General features: G+C 45.8%; 1 protein-coding gene and 1 long non-coding RNA gene across 51 annotated transcripts in view; both read left to right on the top strand.

The window, feature by feature from the left end:
• CLASP1 (cytoplasmic linker associated protein 1) overlaps window positions 1-5,400 on the top strand; it is a 259,813-nt gene extending 254,413 nt beyond the window's left edge. For 47 of the 50 annotated variants that reach the window (XR_014829645.1, XR_014829648.1, XR_014829633.1 and 44 more), the window contains one exon: window positions 2,632-5,400. Coding sequence is in view for 31 of the 50 variants with exons in the window: in XM_084999583.1 (XP_084855709.1) it covers window positions 2,632-2,718 (87 nt within the window). In the remaining 19 variants the exon portion in view is untranslated. The remainder of the gene's footprint in view (window positions 1-2,631) is intronic. The other 3 variants (XR_014829644.1, XR_014829635.1, XR_014829639.1) reach the window with 1 other exon arrangement.
• A 1,987-nt stretch (window positions 5,401-7,387) lies between these two features.
• LOC146395807 (uncharacterized) lies at window positions 7,388-10,583 on the top strand. The gene is made up of 3 exons (XR_014829656.1): window positions 7,388-7,728; window positions 8,450-8,590; window positions 8,695-10,583. It is a non-coding gene; the product is annotated as an uncharacterized LOC146395807 (long non-coding RNA).
• Window positions 10,584-23,922: the final 13,339 nt, after the last annotated feature.

Genomic DNA, 23,922 nt, shown 5'->3' on the forward strand with positions numbered 1-23,922 from the left:
GTCCTGTTTTTAGATCATTTTTCTCTTCTTGAAAAGCTCTGTGATTCAACAAGTATGTATTAGGGCCCTGCTGTCCTCACCGCACTACGCTAAGTAAGGCAAGTGCCCTGAAAGACACAGCTGGGGGACAGATAAGACTAACCCATGAGGAAACTTGTACAGCAGCCAGGAGTGACCAGCAGATGCAGAGGGACGGGCTCTGATTGATGGTTGGGTAATGGGCCCAATGTGGGGCAAGAGGAAAGGAAGAGACTTCTTAGGGGAGGCGGGACTGAACCGGGCTGGCCTTGGCAGGACAGGAGGCTGTGTAGGGAGAGAAGGAGTGGGCTGCGGGTAGGAATAGCGCGAGCAGCTTGGTAGGAGTAGGAGCAGGGTGTTCAGCAGACACATTTCCTCGTTAAGCCTCGGCTGCAGCTTATGGAAGTTCCCAGGCTAGGGTCGAATCAGAGCAGCACCTGCAGCAATGCCAGATCCTTAACCCACTGAGTGAGGCCAGGGGTTGAACCCACATCCTCACAGAGACAACATCAGGTCCTTAACCCGCTGAGCACAATAAGAACTCCAAGCACACATTTTCTGAGGAAGGAGCTAAGAAGGCACCTTGAACATGATGGGAAGGTTGGGGCTCAAGAAATGTTTGCCTGAGGTCACACAGCTAGTTAGTGTGTTGGGGCTGATTCCAGAACTCTGCTGGATCTGCTGCACCTCAGGCCAGTGCTTTGTCAAATGTGCCACAGTTTGCCTTGAACCTGGTTGGCCCTGGTCACATCCTACTGAGCCTTAGAGCATTTAAAAAACAAAAACAGAAACAGAAAAAAACCTCGTGGAAAATGATGGCGCTTTCATCACCACACAGACTATCACATTAAAAGGTTTAAGATTTTGAGGTATGGAATGAACAACAAGCTGTCAAGTTGTGTAAGTTCACAATGTGCCCCACGGCAGCTGAGGAGTTGACAGCTGCAGTACTGGCCTCGGGAGACCCAGGTGGGCTGTTTAGTGAAAGCAGCAAACTGCAGGGTGTTCAGTGCAGAGCCCTCAGCACAGCTGTGTGTCCAGTCTCCTTGTCTGTGACGGCCTTGGCGGGGGTCAGGGCCACCCTGCCTCCAGAGGAACCCTGGATGGGTGCTGGCCTCTTGCCTCTGGTTGTCCAGGTGCCGTGTTCCCGAGCAGCACACTCTGCTCTGAGCACCTCTTTGTGCAGCCTGGAGGCCACCCTTGCCCAGCCTTGTGCCCTGTGGCTGCCTTATATCAGTCTAAGCTTTATGGCCTGCTGAGAGGAGGCAGGTAAAGAGCTGTGGATAGTAAATGTTTCATAATTCCCTTATTCTTACAAATTGGATGTTACGTAGATTTCTTTTTTTTTTTTTGTCTTTTGTCTTTTTGTCTTTTGTCGTTGTTGCTATTGCTTGGGCCGCTCCCGTGGCATATGGAGGTTCCCAGGCTAGGGGTTGAATCGGAGCTGTAGCCACCGGCCTACGCCAGAGCCACAGCAACGCAGGATCTGAGCCGCGTCTGCAACCTACACCACAGCTCACGGCAACGCCAGATCGTTAACCCACTGAGCAAGGGCAGGGACCGAACCCGCAACCTCATGGTTCCTAGTCGGATTTGTTAACCACTGCGCCACGACGGGAACTCCCCTATTCTTTTTTTTTTTTTTTTTGTCTTTTGTCTTTTGTTGTTGTTGTTGCTATTTCTTGGGATGTTACATAGATTTCTTATGGGCATTCTGCTTCTACAAAACCACTTCCTTTTTATTCTTAATATGGCCAGGCGCGTATTGATGTAGCATATTAACTCAGTCACATTCAACAAATATTAAGGAACCTACCACATTACATGCTGTTTTAGGCATTTTGAAGGGTCCAAGGGGCTTAAGGTAGAAGCAGATGAGATTTCAGACACGAAAGCCGTTTCATCGTGAAGCACCAGGCCCATCCAAGGCCACATTGTTCAGTGACGCAGTGTCTGGCCTCTGGGGTCGAGCCTTGCTGGGAAGGTCAGGTCCACCACACCTTGCAGCACGAGACCCGGGATTGGAAGGCAGGAGAGCAGCCCGAGGCGGGGAGGTGGGCTGAAGGGGGCCTGGGGTGCCCTGTGCTTTGTCCAGGCTGTGTCAGTAGGCAGACTTGAGCAGACAAGGGAGGGAGCAGCTTCAGCAAAGGTGCAAAGGTTAGAAAACCTGACCGCTGACCTTGGCTTAGCTTCTTTTTTTGGCTGTGGCGTGCAGCATCTTGACATGGGATCTCGGGATTGAACCCCGATAGTGAAAGTGCCAAATATTAACCACTGGACTACCAGGGAGCTCCCTTGGCTTAGCTTCTTTATCCTGATAGAATCTGGGTCTTGCCATCTTCCTGCCAGCTCAGGAGGAACCACTGCCTGCTGTTGCCCCTGAAGCGTGTGGATCTGCCCCTTGTGAGCCTGGTGGCAACACACATCCCTCCTGTGGCCTGACCTATCAACCTCAGTGGCCCTGGCCGGGGTTAGAGGGGTTGGGTGAGTGGGAGGCACCGAGTAAATGCCTGTGTCGTGAATTTCCTCCTCTGAAGGACGTGCTGTTTTCTTATTGTCACCTGGGTTTCCTTTTCCGTTTTCTGCTCATCCATTTGTGTCTTCTCTTTGCAGATGAAGCTACTCAACTTATATATAAAGAGGGCCCAGACCACGAACAGCAACAGCAGCTCCTCCTCCGATGTCTCCACACACAGCTAATGGCAGCGCCAGTCTCTCTATAGCCCTGGAAGCAATCGGTGGTGCCTCTTAGAGACCTCGTCCCTTCCCCCTATTGGCTGCCCAGTCAGTACCAGGAGGCCCGCAAATATTTATTACAATCAGTATTTTGATCCCTTCCAGCTTTTGTGTAGAATCATACTGGTATTGAATGTAAAGGAAGCAAGGCCTGTGTCACATCTTCATACAAAGCAAAACAAAAGAAATACGAAAGAAGAGCCATACTCCAAGCCGTCTCGTCCAGCCTGCTGAGCTCACAGAACCGTGCGTGGGGGGTGCCGTCGTTCACAGTCAGAGCTCCCTAGCCGATGCGTGGTAGAAAGTAGCATTTTCTCTTCAGTTAATAACAGATTTGAGGAGGGTGTGTTAATGTGTATTTCTCTTTCTGAGACTGGCCCGTGTGGGACAAAGCTGACACCGTGAAAGGGTTTCGTATGTTTCCAGCTGTATTTTGTGACTTACTATGAATATGAATCAAGTCTTGGCAAGAAAATGGGAGGAGGCAAGCCTGAAGATGGCCTTTTATTGGACGGTGGTGTTTTGCTTAGAGTAAGTCCCTAGACTGGAGGCTGCCCGCCCGCCCCGCTTGCCGGGCCCTCGGAACACCCCCAGGCCCAGAGCTGCTGCAGGAGAGGCTGCTTCAAGGGTAGATCCAAACGTAGCAATCAAGGTGAATTGAAGGCATTGGTCAGTGTGTGCTTCATGAAGCACTGAGGGTGCAGGCAGGTTGTTTGCCCTGCTGCTGAGATCCAGGGGAACCTGCTTCTCCCGAACCCCTGGCTTGTGCTTCAGACTCAGTGCCATCCGGTTTCCCTCCCCAGCCTTTGCTCCATTCTCACATGTTCTCAGTGAATCTATTCAGGTAAATGGCAGCTCTGCCATCGCAATTTTGTGTTTAATTTGGGATTGGGAGCAAAGAAAAGTCTAGAGAGAGCAGAATCATTTTTAAAAATGCGATGGACTGAAGTACTTCCTTGATCATCTGTTTGAAACAGTCTTTTGTTTAAGGGGGAAAAAATTGTGTGTAGCAAATGGCAGGAAAACAGAATTTGAAACACAATTTTAGAGTCTATTTCCTTTTCTTCAGTGAGGAACGTACCTTTTTCAAGTTTTTTCTTGAGGGTTTCATGGCCTCAAAAAAAGCAGCTGTAGATTTAGAGTCTGGTTGGTTAAGTTTCAAGTAAAAATTGGAAATTCCTAATGCGGTCATGAAGACGTCTCTCACGTTCTATTTTAGATCCTCTAAACTGAGCTATATGTCCGTCTTTCCGTGTGGAGGTTGATCCAATTCATTTTCCTGTGCCCGTTCTTGTCAGGCATTCATGGCTCCGGTGCAGAGCCCGTGGCTGCCGCATCCCGAGGCAGAGTCTGCGTGGTTCTCCCCACGGAGCCATGCGGACCCTCCAGCCTTGCTGGTGGAACTTGGGGGAGACTCTGTAACAAAACATGACTTGTTTTCGTTCAGAATTTATTTTAGGTATTTTATTTGGAAATAGGCACTGACAATGGAGGTCCAGGAACAGGGAGGCCAGGGTGCCTTCACTGCGTGTGTGTCTGTGTGTGTGTAGGGTGGGTCTTGTACCTGTCGCACTACCCCACTGCTGCTGTGAGGGAACTTCAAGGGTGTGTTTTAAGTGGTTGAACATTATCGATTTCTTTTTGGCTCAGAACAGAGCGGGACCAGGCCTTACTTCCATTGATAACGACCGTTTGTCTGTTTATCTGTCATTAATGGGATTTCCTTTTCACACTCTACAGATGAGTCAGTGTCTTTTGATGACTCCTCTGTTGCAGAAACTGGCTTCCTGCTGGGTTATTTATGAGTTCCTTCTTGCTGGGCGCCTTAGAAAGGCCCTTCTCCTTGGGTTCCTGGGTGCCCAGGTCCTCCCAGTGCTCACAAAGGGCTTGCCTCTCCCGGCACCTGTTCAACCTGGACCTCCCGGCAAGGGCAGCCACCACCCGGGTCCCTGGGCCTCTGAGGACACCTGCACGCCGCCACCTCCCGGGGAGGGGCCGCCCCCTCCGGACAATACCCTGCCTTGCCACCGCCTCCCTGCAGGCCTCCTGTTTGGATGAACAACAGAATACAGCGCCCAGAATCCTGCCTCCCCCTTTCACCTGACCGTTCAGACCCCGACAAGCCCACTGACACAGCTGGGGCCCGGCGGTCTGGCTCCTGCCCTCCCTGGCCACAGCCTCCCGGGACCAGGTGCTGCCCCGACTGCAATGGGGTTGCCCTGGTTCCTCTCTAGACCTTTTTCTTTCCCTGCCGCTCGTTATTTATCAAGCCTAAGACGACACATTAAAGAGCAGCAAATAAGAACTTTGTAGAATCCCACTGAGACTTTGCTCACAATATTTGGAAACGAAAAAAAAAAAAAATGCTCTGAAAAATATCAGCCACCAAAATAGTTTTGTCGGCACTGTGTCCACACGCATGGTCCCCACACCCCCAGGTTGGGTTTTTGGTTTTTGTTTTTTTGGGGCTTTTTCATGTTACATCCATATCTGTATTTATATCTTATTTGTTTCACTTTCAAGTGTATCATGGCAAATGTACAGATTTTTTTTTTTGTTAATAATGTGCTAGGATTTGCTAAAAAAGAAAACAAACAAAAAAAAACCCTTTTGAGTTTGCCCTAGAATAAATGAGACTTAATTGAGTTTCCTGCATCAGAGTGGTCTTTTTTGTCACCACACCTTGTAGATAGTTGATCCCATGACATGGGACGAGCACCTGAGCTGGGCAGGTCAGCCTGCAGGGGTAGCATTCCCCTGTCAGGGTTCTAGGATGAGGCTGGGCTGGGGGGACCGGTTCTTGACACAAGGACATCCACCGTCTCTTTGCAGCCTTACTTTGATTACTTTTCTTTGGCCACATCCATGGCATGGGGAAGTTCTCAGGCCAAGGGTCAAACCTGTGTCACAGCAGTGATAACGCCAGATCTTTAACCACTAGGCCACCAGGGAACTCCTTGCTTTGATTTTTGAGTCTTCTGTCCTGTTCTAACACCTGGTAACCATGAGTACCCTTTCTCCTGGGGCCCACTGTCTCCTACCCATTTGATATGTGAGCTCAGATGATCCAAGTCACAAATGCCTGGATTCAAAACCCAGTTGTCCCCCTCAGCCCCTCAGGTCAGTCCCAGCACTTCTGGCCTCTGTCCTTGGGGATAAACCAGAGTCAGATGGTTTACCCTGCGGAGGTGTGGGGAGAGTTGGTGAGTGACATAATCGGGGTGGCCTGGCGTCCTGCTGCTGAGCGAGTGAGTCACCCCCCCAACCCCTCCACAGAGCTGTGGGCCGTGGGTCATTACTCATTAGCAAGGGTGGAAAACCCCCAGGGGACACACTGCTCTCAGTTGGCACTGGCTGTGCACTTTCTATGTTCGGGTCACTGACCCCTGCTGCTACCACCCGCTCTCATGGCAGGGCTGCTGGAAGTCCTGCTGCTGCCCTGAGCAGGGTCATGGGCCACGGTTGTCAGGTGGGGGTACAGGTGTCACCGGGATAGGGGGTGGGGCTCTGAACGGTCTTCTTCCCAGAAGAAAGCCCACTTCCACTCATCAGTCCTGCACTCAGTGGTACAAGGTTCCAAAGTGAATACTTGACTTACCGACCACTGCTCTTGGCCCTGCTTGGATCAGGAATGGGGTGGGGGTGGGGCGGGGGAAGCAGTTAGCAGGTAGCATCGATATCATTGGCGAGGTGTTCTCATTGTGGTGAAGTGGAAATGAATTCGACTAGTATCTATGAGGACGTGGGTTTGATCCCTGGCCTGACTCAGTGGGTTAAGGATCCAGTGTTGCCGTGTACTGTCGTGTAGGTCACAGAAACAGCTCAGATCCCATGTGGCTGTGGCTGTGTGTGTAGGCTGGCAGCTGTCGCTCTGATTGGACCCCTAACCTGGGAAACTCCATATGCCATGGGTGTGGCCCTAAAAAGAAAAAAAAAAAATCATCGGTGAGGCACTTAGACTTTCGAAGTATTCTCACCTGTTGCATCATAACCAATTTTCACACCGATCCTGAGCTGTGGATGGGGCACAGGCCGCTGTGTTCCATTTCCAGGCGATGAGGCCAAGACCTGGGGCCAAGGTGGGGACCCATCCTACCTCCCTGCACGTCACACATCTTTCCTGAAATGCCTGGGGGCTTGTGAAGCAGAAGGCTGGGTCCCCCCACAACCCACCCCCACCCCAGTAGTGCTGATTCTATTGGCTAGGATGGGCCTGGGAATGGGCATTTCTAACAAGGTTCCAGGTGGTGCTGATGCTGATGGGCTGCATTCCACTTCGGTTTAGGGTGGTTTGCGCCCAAGCTTCCACAGCTGTTGTAGAAAACAGAGCTGGGTTTCAGGGTAGTCCTCCAGGCCATTACCGACTTTTCTGACTTAGCATCCAGATTAGGACATTTGAACAGAAAACAGGCTGCCATTAGCAGAGGGAACGCAGGGTGTATCGGTCAAATGGGACACACGGCCCCGCAGGGCATAAAGCTCCCCAATCAGGAGAGAGAGCTCTTTTCTCAGAGCCTCTGCCGGGCCTTCCGTTTCCTCCAGTATTTATTAACTCTTGCTTTAGTGCTCCGGGCAAGAACGGACAAAGGTCATGTGAATGACCATCTCATCCCAGATTATGTATTTTTAAAACATTAAAATGCTTCCGCCCCAGTGCCCTCCTCAGACCCAGGGTCTGCTGCCAGTGCCGAGGCCCAGGCGGCGGTGGATTCCATCAGCTCTGGGCCCCCCTGGGGCGGGTGCAGCGTTCCTGGGAGGATCCCCAGCGGCTCTGGGATCTCCCTGCCTCCCGTGGTGCCCCGCTGGGGGTAAGGAATGGAGCGGGAAGGGCCACAGCCCCAGACCTGGACCCAGACATGCTGCCTTCCCTGCCACGGTTCAGGCTCTATGCCTCCGCCACCCCCGGGGCCCCCGTGCCAGCGAGAGCTTGGAAGCCTTTGCTGAATTAGGAAATCCTCGTAACAACCCTGACAGGTAGGTCCTATGATTATTCCCATTTGACAGATAGAAGTAGAGGCACAGAGAGGTTGAGTAACTTTACTGGGGACACAGAGCTAATAAGGGGCAGAGCTGAGATTCAAAGTCAGGAAGTCCAGCTCTAGCCTGAACCAGTCTCGCCGCCCTGTGTCTGTCTGTCTGTCCCTGCTCTGGGCCTCTGTTCCGTTTCCCTTTCACCCGACTCTTGTTAGCAAGATCAGGTAGTCTCTGGGCACAGGCATGCCAAGCTACTCAACATTAAGCTCAGGTAAAGATTTCTGGAACACCCTGGGGTCCTCCTCCCTGGGCCTGGCAAGGGGTCAGGGCTCACTTGAGTGTGGGACATCTGGGTCTTGTATCCTGCTCTGCTTCAGAGTCTGTGACTTTAGTCAAATGGCTCCAGCTTAGCATGACCTTGGTTGTTTCCTCTAGAACCCTAGCACGGGGAATTTGGAGGGGTTGGGGAGGGGTCATGAGGGTAGCATACAGTTCTTGGACCCCCATAAACATCAGCTCTTGTTATTCTTATATTGTTACTATTATTATAATATCATTATTGAGGCACCTACCCCAACTTCTGCCCAATGCATGTTTGGACAGGAGTTCCCGCTGTGGCACGGTGGGTTAAGGATCTGGTGTTGCCACAGCTGTGGCACGTAATAGGTTGAAGCTGCGGTTCAGATTCCATTCCCGGCCTAAGAACTTCCATACGCTGCAGGTGTGGCCAAGCAAAAGAAAAGGAGAGGAAAGAAAAAGTTTGGACAAATGAAAAAATTAACGTCTCTCCCCTTGGGACCCTCGTCTGGAGAGAAGGATGGGCACACAGATGAGCTCAGAGATGCTCTTCCATCTATGAGAGGTGGGCAGCCTTGGGGAGGCGGGGAGAAAAGAGGGCTGAATGTCCTCTACTGTTTATTGGTCCTCCAGCTGCTCCCTAACCCTCAAGTCTCCTCCTCTCAACAGCCTCAGGCCCACGCCCCCCAGGCACCCCCACCGGCGTGCTGACAGCCACCTCCTCTGATCTCCAGCTTGGGACTCACACCTGCAGCTGCCTGCTCGCTTCTCCACTCTCAGGTCTTGGAGTATTTATGCAACCTGACCTCTGAGCTAGTCTCCCAAACCTGCCCTCCCCATTTTGAAAGATGCCAGCTCCCCTGGTGCAGACTCCAGGCCCTTTCCCGCCCCTCTGCTCTCCCCCAGCTCCCTTCGTCCAAACCCCTGACCCCTCCCGGCTGCCACCTGGCCCAGGCCTCCCTCCCTCTTACCTGCACAGCCACAGAGGGGCTGCTCAGACCCTCTCCTGCCCCTCACCCTCCTGCTTCTATTCTCCTTCCCGAAGGACCATAACTGCTTTTGAAAAACATGCTCATCCGGTCTGTCTTTCCTTTGCTTTAAAACTTGCGGTGGCATCACAAATTTGTACATACACGCTAGGATACAATTTCAAAATATTGACCATGGCCTACAAGGCTGGCCACCTGGCCCCAGCCTTTCTCTTTCACCCCATTTTGTGTCACTGAGTCCATTTACTGTGCCTGCCTTGGGGCCTTTGCATCTCTGCTCTGTCTGGCCTCCCCCCACTGCACCCCCTCCATCCCTCGACACAACTTCCCTTGGCTAACTTCTATGGATGTGTTGTCTCTGCTTAAATGCCAGGTGGTGACTTCTTTGGAGAAATATCTAAGTTAGTGCCTTTACTTTTCTTTCCTAACACTCATCACATGCTTTCTGTCTGTGCAATTCTGTGTCTGATTCACCTGGATCTGGGCAGGACCTGGGCCTGTTCCCTTTCACTCCGCGTCCGCATGTGCCGCTGCGGTTGGTGCCGGATGAACAAAAGAACAAATGAATGAATGAAAGAATGAAGAAATGAATGAAGGAACAAACGAAGACGTGTTTATAGCCCCGTCAGGCCATGCCTTGGGATCTAGATGCTTGCCTATTTTTTTCAGGAGCCCTGTGTGGTCCCTTGGAAGGTAGCCCCATGGCTATGCCATGTGGGTCCCTATCCTGGCTCTTGCATGACCTTGGGCCAATTTCCTGCCCTCTTCCTGCCTCAGTGTCTTCCTCTGAATGGACAGAGTGTCAGTGGTAGTGGTACCTTCCCCAGGATATTCGTAAATTGCTTAGAAATAACGGCACCCTGACACTGCCTGGCCTGCCATGTTAGCTGTTGCTTTGCATTCAGTGGCCTGTTAGTCCCGTTCAGTGGGGGAGAGAGCTCGACCTTGGAGCGAGGCCTGGTTCCAGTGACATCCCCCTGTCTGTCTAAGTGGCCATCCATATCTGCGGATGTGAAACCCGCAGATACAGGGGCTGACTGCTCTCCTGTGAGTCTCATCTGCCAGACCTGACGTTATAAGACAGTGTGGCCAGTGATGAAAGAAGGCAGGGGACCTGCTGCGGAGGAGCTGAAGCTTCCTCATCCAAACACCAGTCAGCCCCACTGGACAAGCCCAGCGGGGGTGTTCCAGAAGACTTCCAAATCCCAAACAAGACACAGCCCAATAGCACCCTAAGAAGGGTCAGCAAAGGACTTCTGGGACCTTCATGTATCGGGATCAGATGCAGAAGGGAACGCAAGTGAGGGACAGGTGCGTTTTGACAAATTTGGGAAAACCACTTTGAGGAAAAGAGAAAGTGGCAGCAGAATGCATAGAAAGTCTTTTTTTTTTTTAATTTAATTTTATTGGAGTAGAGTTGATTTACAGTGTTGTATTAGTTTCAGGTAAACAGCAAAGTGAATCAGTCATACATATAAACATATCCATTCTTTTTTCCCATATAGGTTATTGCTACTAAATAGATTTTCCTGTACTTTAAGTGAGTTCTTATTAAATATCTTTTATCTATCTCTCTATCTATTTATTTATTTATTTTAGGGCCGCAGGTGTGGCATACGGAAGTTCCCAGGCTCTGGGTGGAATCACAGATGCAGCTGCCAGCCTACGCAACAGCCACAACAACGCCAGGTCCAAGACATGTCTGCGACCCACACCACAGCTAATGGTAACCCACTGAGTGGGGCCAGGGATAGAACCCACATCCTCATTGATACTAGTTGGGGTTTTTTTACTTCTGAACGACAAAGGGAACTCCTAAAATACATAATTTTAAACCTTCACAATGAAAACTCCAAACCCAGATGGCTGCTCTTGTGCATTTAACCAAATATTTCTGGAAGAAAAAAAAAAAAAAAACAAAAAAAACAGCCCCACGCAAACTTCTCCAGAGAACAGAATAAGAGGAAACACTACCTGATCAGGTCAGCATAACCTTGATACCAAACCAGATAAGACATTATGAGAAAGGAAAATTACAGGCCAGTCTCATTCATCACACAGAGGCAAAAATCCTAAACAAAATATTAGCAAATTGAGTCTTGCAACATATAAGGTCAAGTTGTATTTATTCCAAGATTTGTTTAACACTACAAAGTCAATTAATGAAATTCATCACATGAACAGAGTATAAGGAAAAATCATGTTCATCTTAATAGATATAGAAACAGCATTTCATAAAAGTCAACATCCATTCAGAATGGAAGAACATGTTCTTAATCTGATAAGGTTGCCTATTTAAAAAACTAGAGAAAATACCGCACTTAATGATGAGATGTTGAAAGCTTCCCCTTTGAGGTCTGGAGCAAAGCAAGGAAGCACATCACTGCTACCCTGCCTCTACTGAATGTGATGCTACAGGCCCTGGCCAGGGTAGCAGGGCAAGAAAACTAGAGATTAATGTCATAAGGATTGGGAAGGAAGACATAAAACTGTCACAATTTGTGGGTGAAATAGGACTGTGTAAATAGGAAATCCAAAGAACTGACAGACAGATTATTACAATGAGTAACTGTAAAAAGTTGCTGGATAAAATTCAGTAAAAATAAACTTTTTCTATATGTCAGCAACAAACAAAAAACGAAAATTTTAAATAGGCGCTCTTTACAACAGAGTACAAATTTTGAATATCTAGAAGCAAATCTAATAGCCACAACGAAAATAGGCAACACTTCATTGAAGGAAACTATAGGAGCATTCTTGAGACGAAAGATATTTAACTAAGTGGAAAGATGTTCGATAGAAGACATCATTATAAAGTTACCACTTCTCTCCAAAATGATTTATGTAGTTAATGCAGTTCTAATAAAAATTTCAACAGGTGCTTTTGGGTGTCTTGAAAAGCTTATTTTAAACTGTGTCTAGAACTGAAAAGGGACAAAAATAGCCATGACACCCCTGAAGAAGAAAAACAGGGTGGGAAGATTTGTTCTACCAGAAATCAAGATTTTTTTACAAAGCTCACAATAATTTGGTATTCCACAGTAGTAGACAAACTGCGAATAAATGAAAAGGACAAATAAAAAGTCCAGAAATAGACCCATGTATACTTGGACATTTGAGTTATGACAAAGATGACACTGCAAAGCAGCTGCAAAAGGAAAATATTTTCAATAAGTCAGCTAGGTCAATTAGATATAAATACAGTAAAAAAGAAGAGAAACTTGACCCCTACCTCACATCATGCCCAAATATTAATTCTGTAAGAGGAATAAAACTAGAAATCAATAACAGAAAGATAAATGGAAAAATATCAAACTGCATGGAGATTAAACAACATGCTTCTAAATGACACATGGATCCAAAAATGATCACGAGAGAAATTTAAAAATATTTGGAACTAAATGAAAATGAAAATACAACTTAACGAAACTTGTAGGGTGCAGCAAAAGTGCTTAGAGGGAAATCTGTAATATTGAGTGAACATATTAGAACAGAAGAAAGACCTAAAATAAATGATCTGTTAAGAAACCAGAAAAAGAACAAATGAAATCCAGTTAAAGAAGAAGAAAAGAGATAATAAGAATTAGTGGAGAAATAAATGAAGTTGCAAATGGGAAATCAATAGAAAAAAATCAACAAAACCAAAAGCTGGTTCTTTGAAAATAATCAGTAAAATAGATAAGCCTTCAGACAGTCTAACCCAAGGAAAAAGAGAGAGGAAGGCCCATATTACTAATACTAGAAATGAAAGAGAGGCCATCACTATGAATCTCATGGACATTAAAAGAATAATAAAGGGATACTATGAACAACTCTATGCCCATAAATTTGATAACCTAGATGAAATGGATCCATTCCTTGAAAGCCACAATTTGCCAAAACTCACACAAGAAGAAATAGACAATCTGAACAGGCCTATACTTATTAAAGAAGTTGAATGAATCATTAATAACCTTCCAAACAGAAAACACCAGGCCCAGATGGATTCATTGGTGAATTCCATTAAACATTTAAGAAAGAAATTATGATAGTTCTCTCCAATTTCTTTCAGAGGACAGAAGCAGAATGAATGCTAACTCATTCTATGAGCATTATTCTAATACAAAGCCAGAAAAAGACATTACAAGAAGACTATAGACCAATGTCGCTTATGAACATAAATGCAAAAATGGTCAACAAAATATTAGCCTATTGAATCCGACAATTGTACACCGTGACTAAATATGATTTATTCCAAGACTGGCTCAACATTCTAAAATCAATCCATCCATACCAGTCGGCTAAAAGTGAAAAATCACATGGTCATATGCATAGACACAGAAAAGCATTTAACAAAATCTATCACTCACGATTAAAAAAACTCTCAGGAAACTAGGAATAGAGGGGAAATTCCACGTGCCATGGGTGCAGCCCTAAAAAAAAAAGAAAGAAAAAAAGTGTATATGAAGAGGCAAAAGACCCAGAATAGCCAAACGTTGGAGTACTGACACTACCAACTTCAAGACTTACTGTAAAGCTATGATAATCAATACAGCATCATATTGGTGAAAGAGTAGACAAATAGATTAATGGAACAGAACAGAGAGCCCGGGAATAGACTCATATAAATATAATCAACTGATCTTTGACCAAGGAACAAAGACAATACAATGGGGTAAGATATGCTTTTCAACAAATTGTGCTGGAACAACTGGACATCTACATGCAAAAGAAATGAATCTAGACACAGACTGTATGCCCTTCATAAAAACTAATTCAGAATGGATCACAGACTTAAATGTACAACTTAAAAGTATAAAACACTTAAAAGATAACACAGAAGAAAACCTGGAGGAATTAGCATAAGGTGATGGCTTTTAAAATACAATACTAAAGGCACAATCCACGAAAGAAGTAATTGGTAAGCTGGACTCCATTAACACTTAACTTCTGCTCATGAAAGACAATGTCAAGAGAAGACCAGCCAGACTGAGAAAAACGGACAAAATACAATGATGCTTAGTCTCATCCTAAATTGTGGTTTTAATATAAGTCCATAAAATCTTATAAAATATTTGATATTCCTCCCATTTAGAGATGGAGCCTATGGCAGATTAAGGATATGTGGCATGAGTTTGATTCCTGGACTGGGGGCTTCCGCATGCTGTGGGCGTGGTAAAAAAAAAAGAAAACAGAGAGATGGAGCCTAATTCCCCTCCCCATGGATAAGGGAGTTGGACTTAATGACTCATTTCTAATGAATAGAATAAAGTGAAAATGACTCTGTGGGACTTCAGAGATTAGGTCACATAAAGCACTGAGACTTCCTTCTCACTTTCTCTTGGGTGGCTCATTCTGGAGGGAGCCAGCTACCATGTTGAAAGGACACTCAGACAGCCCTATGGAGAGGTCAGGCAGTGAGATGCCGAGGCCTCCAGCCAATAGCCACATGAGTGCACCATCTTGGAAGCAGCCCCTCCAGCCCCAGCCAAGACTTCAGTGACCACAGCCATGTAGACAATCTGACTGCAACATCCTAAGTGACCCTGAGCCAGAACCACCTCCCTGTGTGTGAGGCAACAACAACAACAACAAAAAAGTTATTTTATTTTGTTAAATTTTGCAGCCATTTGTTATGCAGCATTTATATACCCTATAATGTCAGTGCAAGAGCTGCAGTATGGATTTCTCCCCCTAAATATTTTCTGGTTCTTACGTAGGGACAGGATGGCACAATGGCTAAGAGCACAGGCTGTAGAGACATACACAGTTCATTTTACATTAACGAGGCCATTGAGTAGCTGTGCCTCCTAAAGAAAGTGCTCAAATTCCTGGAGCTTTCCTCCTGATTGGTCCCTATTGGGACCTGTTTCTATCTGGCTCCTGGCCTCTGATTCTGGGCTACAGCTCTTCTGCTGCTCTTTGGACCTGGTATCTGTGTTTGTTCTACAAGGGGGTTGGGGGTTTGCAGAGTCATCAGCAGCCTCCCCTGGGCCCACTGCACTCCTTGGTGCTGCACCTCCTCTGCCAGCACCCACACCCACCGCTGCCTCCTGGGCTCCGTGTTGTGCTGACTCCTGAGCACCTGTGCTAGGCTGGCCCCTGGGCAGGTGCCAGGTATGAGAGATGGGTCAAACGCTCCCATCCTCCTGAAGGAGGCAAGCGTGGTCATATCTGTGATGGTGCAGTGTTAGGAGTCCAGGGCCAGAGGAAGTCAAGGGCCACGGACCCCTGAGGAGGGAAGACCATCCAGCCTGGGGGGTGGGGTGGCAAGGATGGAAGGGTCCTCAGAAGTATGACTTGTCCTGTATTTTGAGATCTACGCAGACCCCTCTAGGTAGAGGGGACACCACAGCCACAGCAATGCTGGATCTGAGCTGAGTCTGCGACCTACACCACAGCTCATGGCAATGCTGGATCCTTAACCCACTGAGGGAGGCCAGAGATCGAACCCGAAACCTCGCCAGTGTTGTGCGAGAGGATGCAAGTTCTGAATGTGGGTAAGGTGTTGGTGGACGGTGGGTGCCAGGAGTGGAGACAGGGGTAGTGACCCCTATTCCTTCCCTCCCATCTGACCCCAAAGCAGACACTTGGCCATGTACCCAAGGTCTTGTTCTTATTCTCACCCCCCAAAAGATTCTTTGCACAATGACGTGACCCAGAACTATTCCTGAGGGATCTCAGCTCTTAGTGACCTTGTTTATGTTGGGTTACTTTGTCATCCATTAATTTTACCTTTGGACATAGCTGTACCAGGGACAGTTCCTGGAGATTTCCTGCCTCCATTGTGTAGCAGTAACTATATCTCCTCTTGAAAATTAAGGTCAATCACACAACGTGGTCAACCTTTTAACTCTCTTTTTTCTTGTTTGTTCAGTGATATGAGTATCCCCAAATGGACAGCTGAGGGTCTCCTCTTCTAATTTAACTTAACTAACTTAATTCTTCTACCGGATGCACTGATTCCTTAGTTACCAAGACTATTTAAATAATAGGGCCCCAAATGATGGGGATATAAAGACAAACAACTTGCTAGTTAGTCATTAGTTGTCTTATGAGGGAAGTGATTAGCTCTTCACCCCCCTGGACCCATGTATTCTTTTTTTCCTTTTGTTTTTTTAGGACAACACCCACAGCATATGGAGGTTCCCAGGCTAGGGGTCCAATGGGAGCTGTAACTGCCAGCCTATACCACAGCCACAGCAATGCTGGATCTGAGCTGAGTCTGCGACCTACACCACAGCTCACGGCAATGCTGGATCCTTAACCCACTGAGGGAGGCCAGAGATCGAACCCGAAACCTCATGGTTCCTAGTAGGAACCATTTATTTCTGCTGTGCCATGACAGGAATTCCGTGAACCCATGTATTCTAAGAGGAAGAAGCCCAGCCATGTATTCGATAACTGACTCAGAACGTAGATTGTATTGTGTAGAATAGAAACAATTTTGTGAGGCATTATTTCTTCTCTGGTGTTGTAATAAAGTCTTTTTTTTTTTTTTTTTTTTGTCTTTTTTGCTATTTCTTGGGCCGCTCCCACGGCATATGGAAGTTCCCAGGCTAGGGGTCTAATCGGAGCTGTAGCCACCGGCCTACACCAGAGCCACAGCAACGCGAGATCTAAGCCACATCTGCAACCTACACCACAGCTCACAGCAACGCCGGATCCTTAACCCACTGAGCAAGGGCAGGGACTGAACCCGCAACCTCATGGTTCCTCCTCGGATTCGTTAACCACTACGCCATGACGGGAACTCCTGTAATAAAGTCTTTAACAGACTGTTCCACTCTTCTGTAAGACCAGCTGCACTATTTACAAGAGCCAAGACAGAGAAGCAACCCGAATGTCCATTGATAGATGAATGGATAAAGAAGATGTGGTACATGTATACAATGGAATATTACTCAGCCATGAAAAGAATGAAATGATGCCATTTGCAGCAATATAGATGGGCCCAGAGATGATCATACCAAGTGAAGTAAGTCAGAAAAAGCAAGACAAATACCATACGATATCACTTATATGTGGAACCTAAAATGTGACACAGAGGAGTTCTCTGGTGGTCTAGTGGTTAGGACTTGGTACTTTCACTGCTGCGGTCAGGGTTCAGTCTCCGGTTTGGGAACTTATATCCCATGGCAAGTTGCTGCACACTGTGGCCAAAACCAGAAACAAAACAACAACAAAAATGTGGAATTCCCATCATGGTAATGAACACAACTAGGATCCATGAGGGTGTGGGTTCAGTCCCTGGCCTCCCTCAGTGGGTTAAGGACCCTGTGTTTACATAAGCTTCGGTGTAATTCACAGATGCGTCTTGGATCTGGTGTTGCTGTGGCTGTGGTGTAGGCTGGTAGCTGCAGCTCCAATTGGACCCCTAGCCTGGGAACTTCCATATGCCTCAGGTGTGGCCCTAAAAAGAAAAAAAAAAAAAAGTGACACAAATGAACTTATCTACAAAATAGAAATAGACTCAGACATAGAAAACAGACTTCTGTTTGCTGGGGTGGAGGTGGGGTGGGATGGATAGACAGAGAGTTTGGGATTAGCAGATGCAAAACTAGTGTATTTAGAATGGATAAAGAACAAGGTCTGACTGTAGAGCACAGGGAACTATATTCACTACTCTGTGATGAACCGTAATGGAAAAGAATACGAAAAAGATTATATAAATATAATATATATACACAGCCAAATCACTTTGCTGTACAGTAGATATTAACAAATATTGTAAATCAACTATACTTTAATAAACAAAACAAAACAAACAAAAAAAGATCAGCTGCTTTGAAGTGATCAGGTACATGATAAAACCTATGTATCCCATGGGTATTATTAGCCTATTGTCTTCCTTTCTCTTCTCCTGTGAAATAAGTTACTTGGTCGGTAGCAATGTTGAGTGACTAAGGGCTCCAGCTGACAGATTATACTGCCAGCAGAAACAAGGTAGACAGGGAAGAAAAATTCACTTGCAAAACTCTCTACCCCAATAAGGGGAAATAAATCCCTGCTACCTCCATGATGGAGGGCGCCCAACACAGCCAGCCTCCACCAAGTGGCAGACTGTCCCCCAAGGTATGGTGCCATATTGAGGGCACTTGGGAGTGACAGTAGCCAGAGCACTTTTAGAGTGATCAATTTCATGGGCTTGTGCAAATACATAACCTCCTTCCTGCTTCACTGTTCCACTTTGTCAATGAGTGAGTACCGGCTGAGGAAGAGATGGAAGATGAAACACCTCTAAGAGTTCCTGTTGTGTCTTGGCGGGTTAAGAACCTGGGGATGCAGGTTTGATCCCTAGCCTCACTCAGTGGGTCAAGGACCCTGTGCGGCCCCAAGCTGCACTGTAGGTCACAGATGCGGCTCAGATCCGGTGTTGCTGTGGCTGTGGCTGTGGCTGCAGCTCCAATTCGACTCCAAGCCTGGGAACTTCCATATGCCACGGGTGCGGCCCTAAAAAGAAAACAAACAAAAAATAAAAAACAAAACCTCCTCTGCAACAGGTATCCTTGCAGGGAGCATTCACATGGGACACGGATATCCCCATATTATGGTCCTTTTCTTTCTCGAACCTGCTTGTTATCTTTCAACCTGGTTTCCTCCAACCTCCGGACCGCTGGTCTTGGCAAGCACCCACAAAGCAGGAGGGAGCCCCACTTCTCATCCTAGAGAGGGTCATGCGATGAGAGGCTGCCTGGAGGTCTAGGCTTTGGGAGGACTTCCCATATCCATGATCCTTCAGCCCACCATGGAAGGGCCATGTCTCACAGCAGTTTATCTTCAGCTGGGTACCACAGAGGGTTCAGGGCTTCAGTACTTTCCTCAGCTGGTCTTAGGGTGGGTTGAGGATGTGTGGTGGGGTTGAGTGTGGGTGGGGCTGGGAGCCACCTGCTCCTGAAACTTCCTTGTGTCTCCTGTACTTGCATGAGCCCAGTCCCCATCCGTTTGCTGGTGAAGTGATAAGAACCACTTGGGAGCTGTTTCATGGTCATGGTCACCAGGAAGCCCATGGATATTGTGCTTTTTTTTTTTTTTTTTTTTTTTTTGGTCTTTTTGCCTTTTCTAGGGCTGCTCCCATGGCATATGGAGGTTTCCAGGCTAGGGGTCGAATTGGAGCTGTAGCTGCTGGCCTACGCCACAGCCACAGCAACGCCAGGTCTGAGCCGTGTCTGCAACCTACACCACAGCTCACGGCAATGCCGGATCCTTAACCCACTGAGCAAGGCCAAGGATCGAACCCACAACCTCGTGGTTCCTAGTCCGATTTGTTAACCACTGCGCCATGATGGGAACTCCAGATATTTTATTCTTAACCAGAGCAAAATTTCTTTCTTAAGGGCACAGTTGCTCACAGAAGAGGATACAGCTTGTGGGAAATCAATTGACTACGTGTGGGTCTATGTCTGGACTCAATTCGGTCTGATCCTTAGTTCCTAACTAAGGTTAGGAACTGACCGGGTTCCTAACACTTGTGGCAAATCTTAGGGTCAGGTAATACACAGCTCATCCATTTCACTTCTCCTTTTCAAGACTGCTTTTGATATGCTGGGTCCCCTGCATTGTCATCTAGATTTTAGAATCAGTTTGTCAATTTCTAGTAAATAAAAAAGCTTAGTGAGATTATGAATGAGAGCACTTTGGATCTACAGACAAATGTGAGAGGAACTGAACTTTTAACAATATTCAGTCTTCCCAGAATGGAACTGGTGTTCTCTATTGACCCAGGTCTTACATATCTCAGGTTAAATTTACTCTTAAGTATTGTATACCTTTGATGGGATACTTGGAATGTTTGTTTCTTTGTTTATTGGCAGTCCCCACACCATGTGGAAGTTTCTAGGCTTAGGAGTGAACTTGAGCCACAGCAGTAACCAGAGTCACAGCAGTTGAAGATGCCAGATTCTGGAGTTCCTGTCATGGCTCAGTGGTTAACGAAACTGACTAGGAACCATGGGTAGGTTTGATCCCTGGCCTGGTTCAATGGGTTAAGGATCTGGCGTTGCTGTGGCTGTGGTGTAGGCCGGCGGCTACAGCTCCTATTAGACCCCTAGCTTGGGAACCTCCATATGCCGCAGGTGCGGCTCTAGAATAGACAAAAAAAAGACAAAAAAAAAAAAAAAAAAGAAAGAAAGAAAGAAAGGAAGGAAGGAAGAAAGAAAGAAAGAAAATGCCAGATTTTTAACCCACTGAGCCACCAGGGAACTCCCGACTTTTTTTTTTTTTTTTTTTTTTTTTTTGTCTTCTGTCTTTTTAGGGCCACACCTGCAACATATGGAATTTCCCAGGCTAGAGGTTGAACTGGAGCTTCAGCCACTGGCCTATAGCACAGCCACAGCAACTCAGATCGGAGCCACTTCTGTGACCTACCACAGCTCACAGCAACGCTGGATCCTTAACCCGCTGATAGAGCTGAGGGATCAAACCTGCAGCCTCATGGATACTAGTCGAGTTTGTTAACTGCTAGCCTTAACAGGAAGTCCCCTAAAATGTATTTCAATTTAAATTTCCATCTGTTTGCATGCCTTGTATTGTGTGATCTTGCTAAATGGGCTTTCAAATTCTTGTTAATTGTTTTGCGCAGTTCCAGGTAGGGATTTTCTGTGTAAAAAACAATCATGTCATTCGAGAACAGAGATAGTTTTGATTCTTCTTTTCTGATCTATATGCCTTTTATTTCTTTTACTTGCCTTATTACACAGGCTAGTGCCTCCAGTACAATGTTCAATCCAAGTAGTGAGAGTGGATATTCTTGTCTAATTCCTGACATTAAAACAATGTATTTACACCAAGAGAAACTAGATGCTAAGCCTTAAAACAAATCTCAATAAAAACATAATTTTTTTTTTTTCCTTTTTGGCTGCCCCTCAGCACAAGGAGTTTTTGGGCCAGGGGTCAGACATGAGCTCTAGCTGCAGCAACACCACCAGATCCTTTAACCCATGGTGCTGGGCTGGGGATGGAATCTATGTCCTGGTGCTACGCAAATGCTGCTGATCCTACTGTGCCACAGCTGGAACTCCCTCAATACAATTTTTTTTTTTAAAAGGACAAATCATGCAGAGTATGTCCTCTGGTTACAACGGAATTACATAGAAACAAATGGCAATAATATTATGTCACTTCATGTCAAATGTAGGAACCTGGAAAGTATATAGATTTATTTATAGGCATACTTTGAATATATTGAGGGTTTGGTTCCGGACCACTGCAATAAAGTGAATATTGCAATAAAGTGAGTCACACAAATTTTTTGGTTCCCCAGTACCTATAAAAGTTACATTGGGAGTTTCCTGTGGCTCAGCAGGTTAAGGATCCAGCGTTGTCACTGCTTGGTTTGGGTTGCTGTTGTGGCTTGGGTTTGATCCCTGGCCCCAAAACTTCCACATGCTGTGGTTATGGCCAAAAAATTTTTTAAAAATAAACCTAAAAAAAAAAAAAAAGAATAGGGAGTTCTCACTATGGGACGGTGGGTTAAGAATCCTACTGCAGTAGCTCTGGTCACTGCAAAAGCACAGGTTTGATCCCCAGCCTGATGCAGTGGGTTAAAAGATCTGGCATTGTCACAGTTGCAGCTATGGGTCAGATCCAGTCCCTGGCCTGGAAACTTCCATATGTCATGGGTGTGACCATAACGGAAAAAAAAAAAGTATCAGCAATGAGAATAAATAACTGATAGATGCAGCAGCATAGATGGTTCTCACAAATGTAATATTGAGGGGAAAAAGTCAGACATAAATAAGTACACAATTATTTTTTTGGAAAACTTACCTTTACACTATACTCTGGGGCAATAGCACCTTTGTCTGAAAAAAAAGCCTTAATTTAAAAATACTTTACTGCTACATTGTAAATCAACTATAATAAAAAAAATTTTTAAAAATGCACTGAAAAAAAAAAAAAAGAATTTAACCTTACCCAAGAGAGAGGTTTAGCCTTTGTTCCCAGCACCTGAAAGCCTAAAACCTTCAAATTTCCTGAGTGAGAGGGGTGAGAATTTGGGGGTGTTTTGTTAGGCAGCAATAGCTGACTGATATACCTTTGGACATGAATGGTTACCCCCACTTGACTGAACTTCCTATGTGCCCATCTTCTCTAGGTCAGTTCCCCCAGAATCTAGCTCACACCAGGGGCAAATTTGTGCCAGATCCCAGTGCCCTGTCCTCCATCATCTCTGTTCCCATTTTGCTTTCTATTAGCTATGTGATCTTAGACGTAAAATATTTAACTTCTCTGAGCCTCACTTCTTTAGGGTTATTGGGGATATGGGATGTATGTGTCTATAAACTTTCTAGGACAATTCTAAGCATATGCAAGATGTTAATAAATGGTAATAAAAAATACTTTACTGCTAAAATATGCTGACCATCCTCTGAGCCTCCAGTGAGTCATAATGATGTTTTTGCAACAATAACTTTGAAGATCACTGGTCACACATCATAACAAATATAATAATAATGAAGTTTGCACTACTGCGAGAATTACCAAAATGTGACACAGAGACATGAAGAGAGGAAAAGCTGCTGGGGAAATGGCACCAACCGACTTGCTTGATGGAGGATTGTCACAAACCCCAGTTTATAAAAAAATGCAGTATCTGAGAAGCATGATAAAGCGAATTGCAATAATATGAAGCCTGCCTGGACTTTGCCCAAGCTTTGTGTTCCACTTGTCATGTGTGTTACATCTACCTATGTTATAAACCCCACATAAACAATGTTATGCTTTTTGCTCTAAGCAACCAAGTGCATTTTAAAGACATTGAGAAGGAAAATATTCTACTTATCCACGTATTTTCTTTTTACTTCTGGTACTCTTCGTTCCTTCCTGGATATTCCATCTGGTATTATTTCCTTTCAGCCTGAACATGGTCTGTGCATTTCTCACAATGCAGGTCTGCTAGCAGTGAATTGTCTTTATTTTCTTCTCTATGAAAATATCTTTGTTTTCCCATCACCGTTGAATAACATTTTCTCTAAATAAAGCATTCTGGATTTTTTCCAGCACTTTAAAGATGTCATTCCTGTCTTTGGCTCCTGTTGTTCCTGATGAGAGGGTAGCCGTACTCTTCATCACTGATTTTCTGAATATAATGCATTCTTTTTCTCTGGCCACTTTCAGAGTCTTTGCTTTTTATCCTTGGTGCTCACCCATTTGACAACAACATGCCTGTTGCAATATTTTAATGTTTATTCTGTATGGAGTTTGCTGACCTTCTTGAATCTGTGCATGTGTGCTCTTCACCAACTTTGAAAAAATGTTGGCCATTATTTCTTTCCATGCCTTTCCTACCCCATTTTATTTCTCTTTTCTTTCCAGGACCCTAAATACAAATAAATGCATTAGGTTTTGGGGTTTGTTGTTTTGTTTTGGTTGTTACCTGAGGCATATGGAAGTTCCCAGACTAGGGGTCCAATTGGAGCTACAGCTTCTGACCTACACCACAGCTCATTGCAAGCCAGATCCTAAACCCACTGAGCGTGGCCAGGAATCAAACCTGCTTCCTCATGGATACTAGTTGGGTTTGTTACCACTGAGCCATAACTGGAACTCCAGGGTTTTAATATTGTGTACAGATTGTACTCTAAGATTGTATTCATTCTATTTTCAGTTTTTCCTTTCCTTCAGATTGGACCCAATCTCTTGATCTCTCTTCAGGCTCACCGATACTTCTGACGTACACGATCTGCTGTTGTAAATTCAATAAATTTTCAATTTTATGTGTTAAATTGTTCAGTTCAATTAATTTTTTTAAAGCTAGTTTTTATTTCTTTGTTGAAGTTTTAAAGTTTGATGTAGTCCCATTTGTTGATTTCTGCTTTTGTGGCCTGTGTCTTGTGGGTCCTACTCAAGAAATCACTGCCAAGTTCTATATTGTGATGCTTTTCTCCTATGTTTTCTTAGATGATTTTTATAGCTTCTTAGACCCTTT

Source organism: Sus scrofa, chromosome 15, assembly GCF_054392235.1.
Source record: "Sus scrofa isolate SSC_HxYL_T2T_F1_AM1 chromosome 15, Sscrofa_HxYL_maternal_Yorkshire_Landrace_v2.0, whole genome shotgun sequence".
In the NCBI taxonomy this organism is placed as follows: Eukaryota; Metazoa; Chordata; class Mammalia; order Artiodactyla; family Suidae; genus Sus; species Sus scrofa.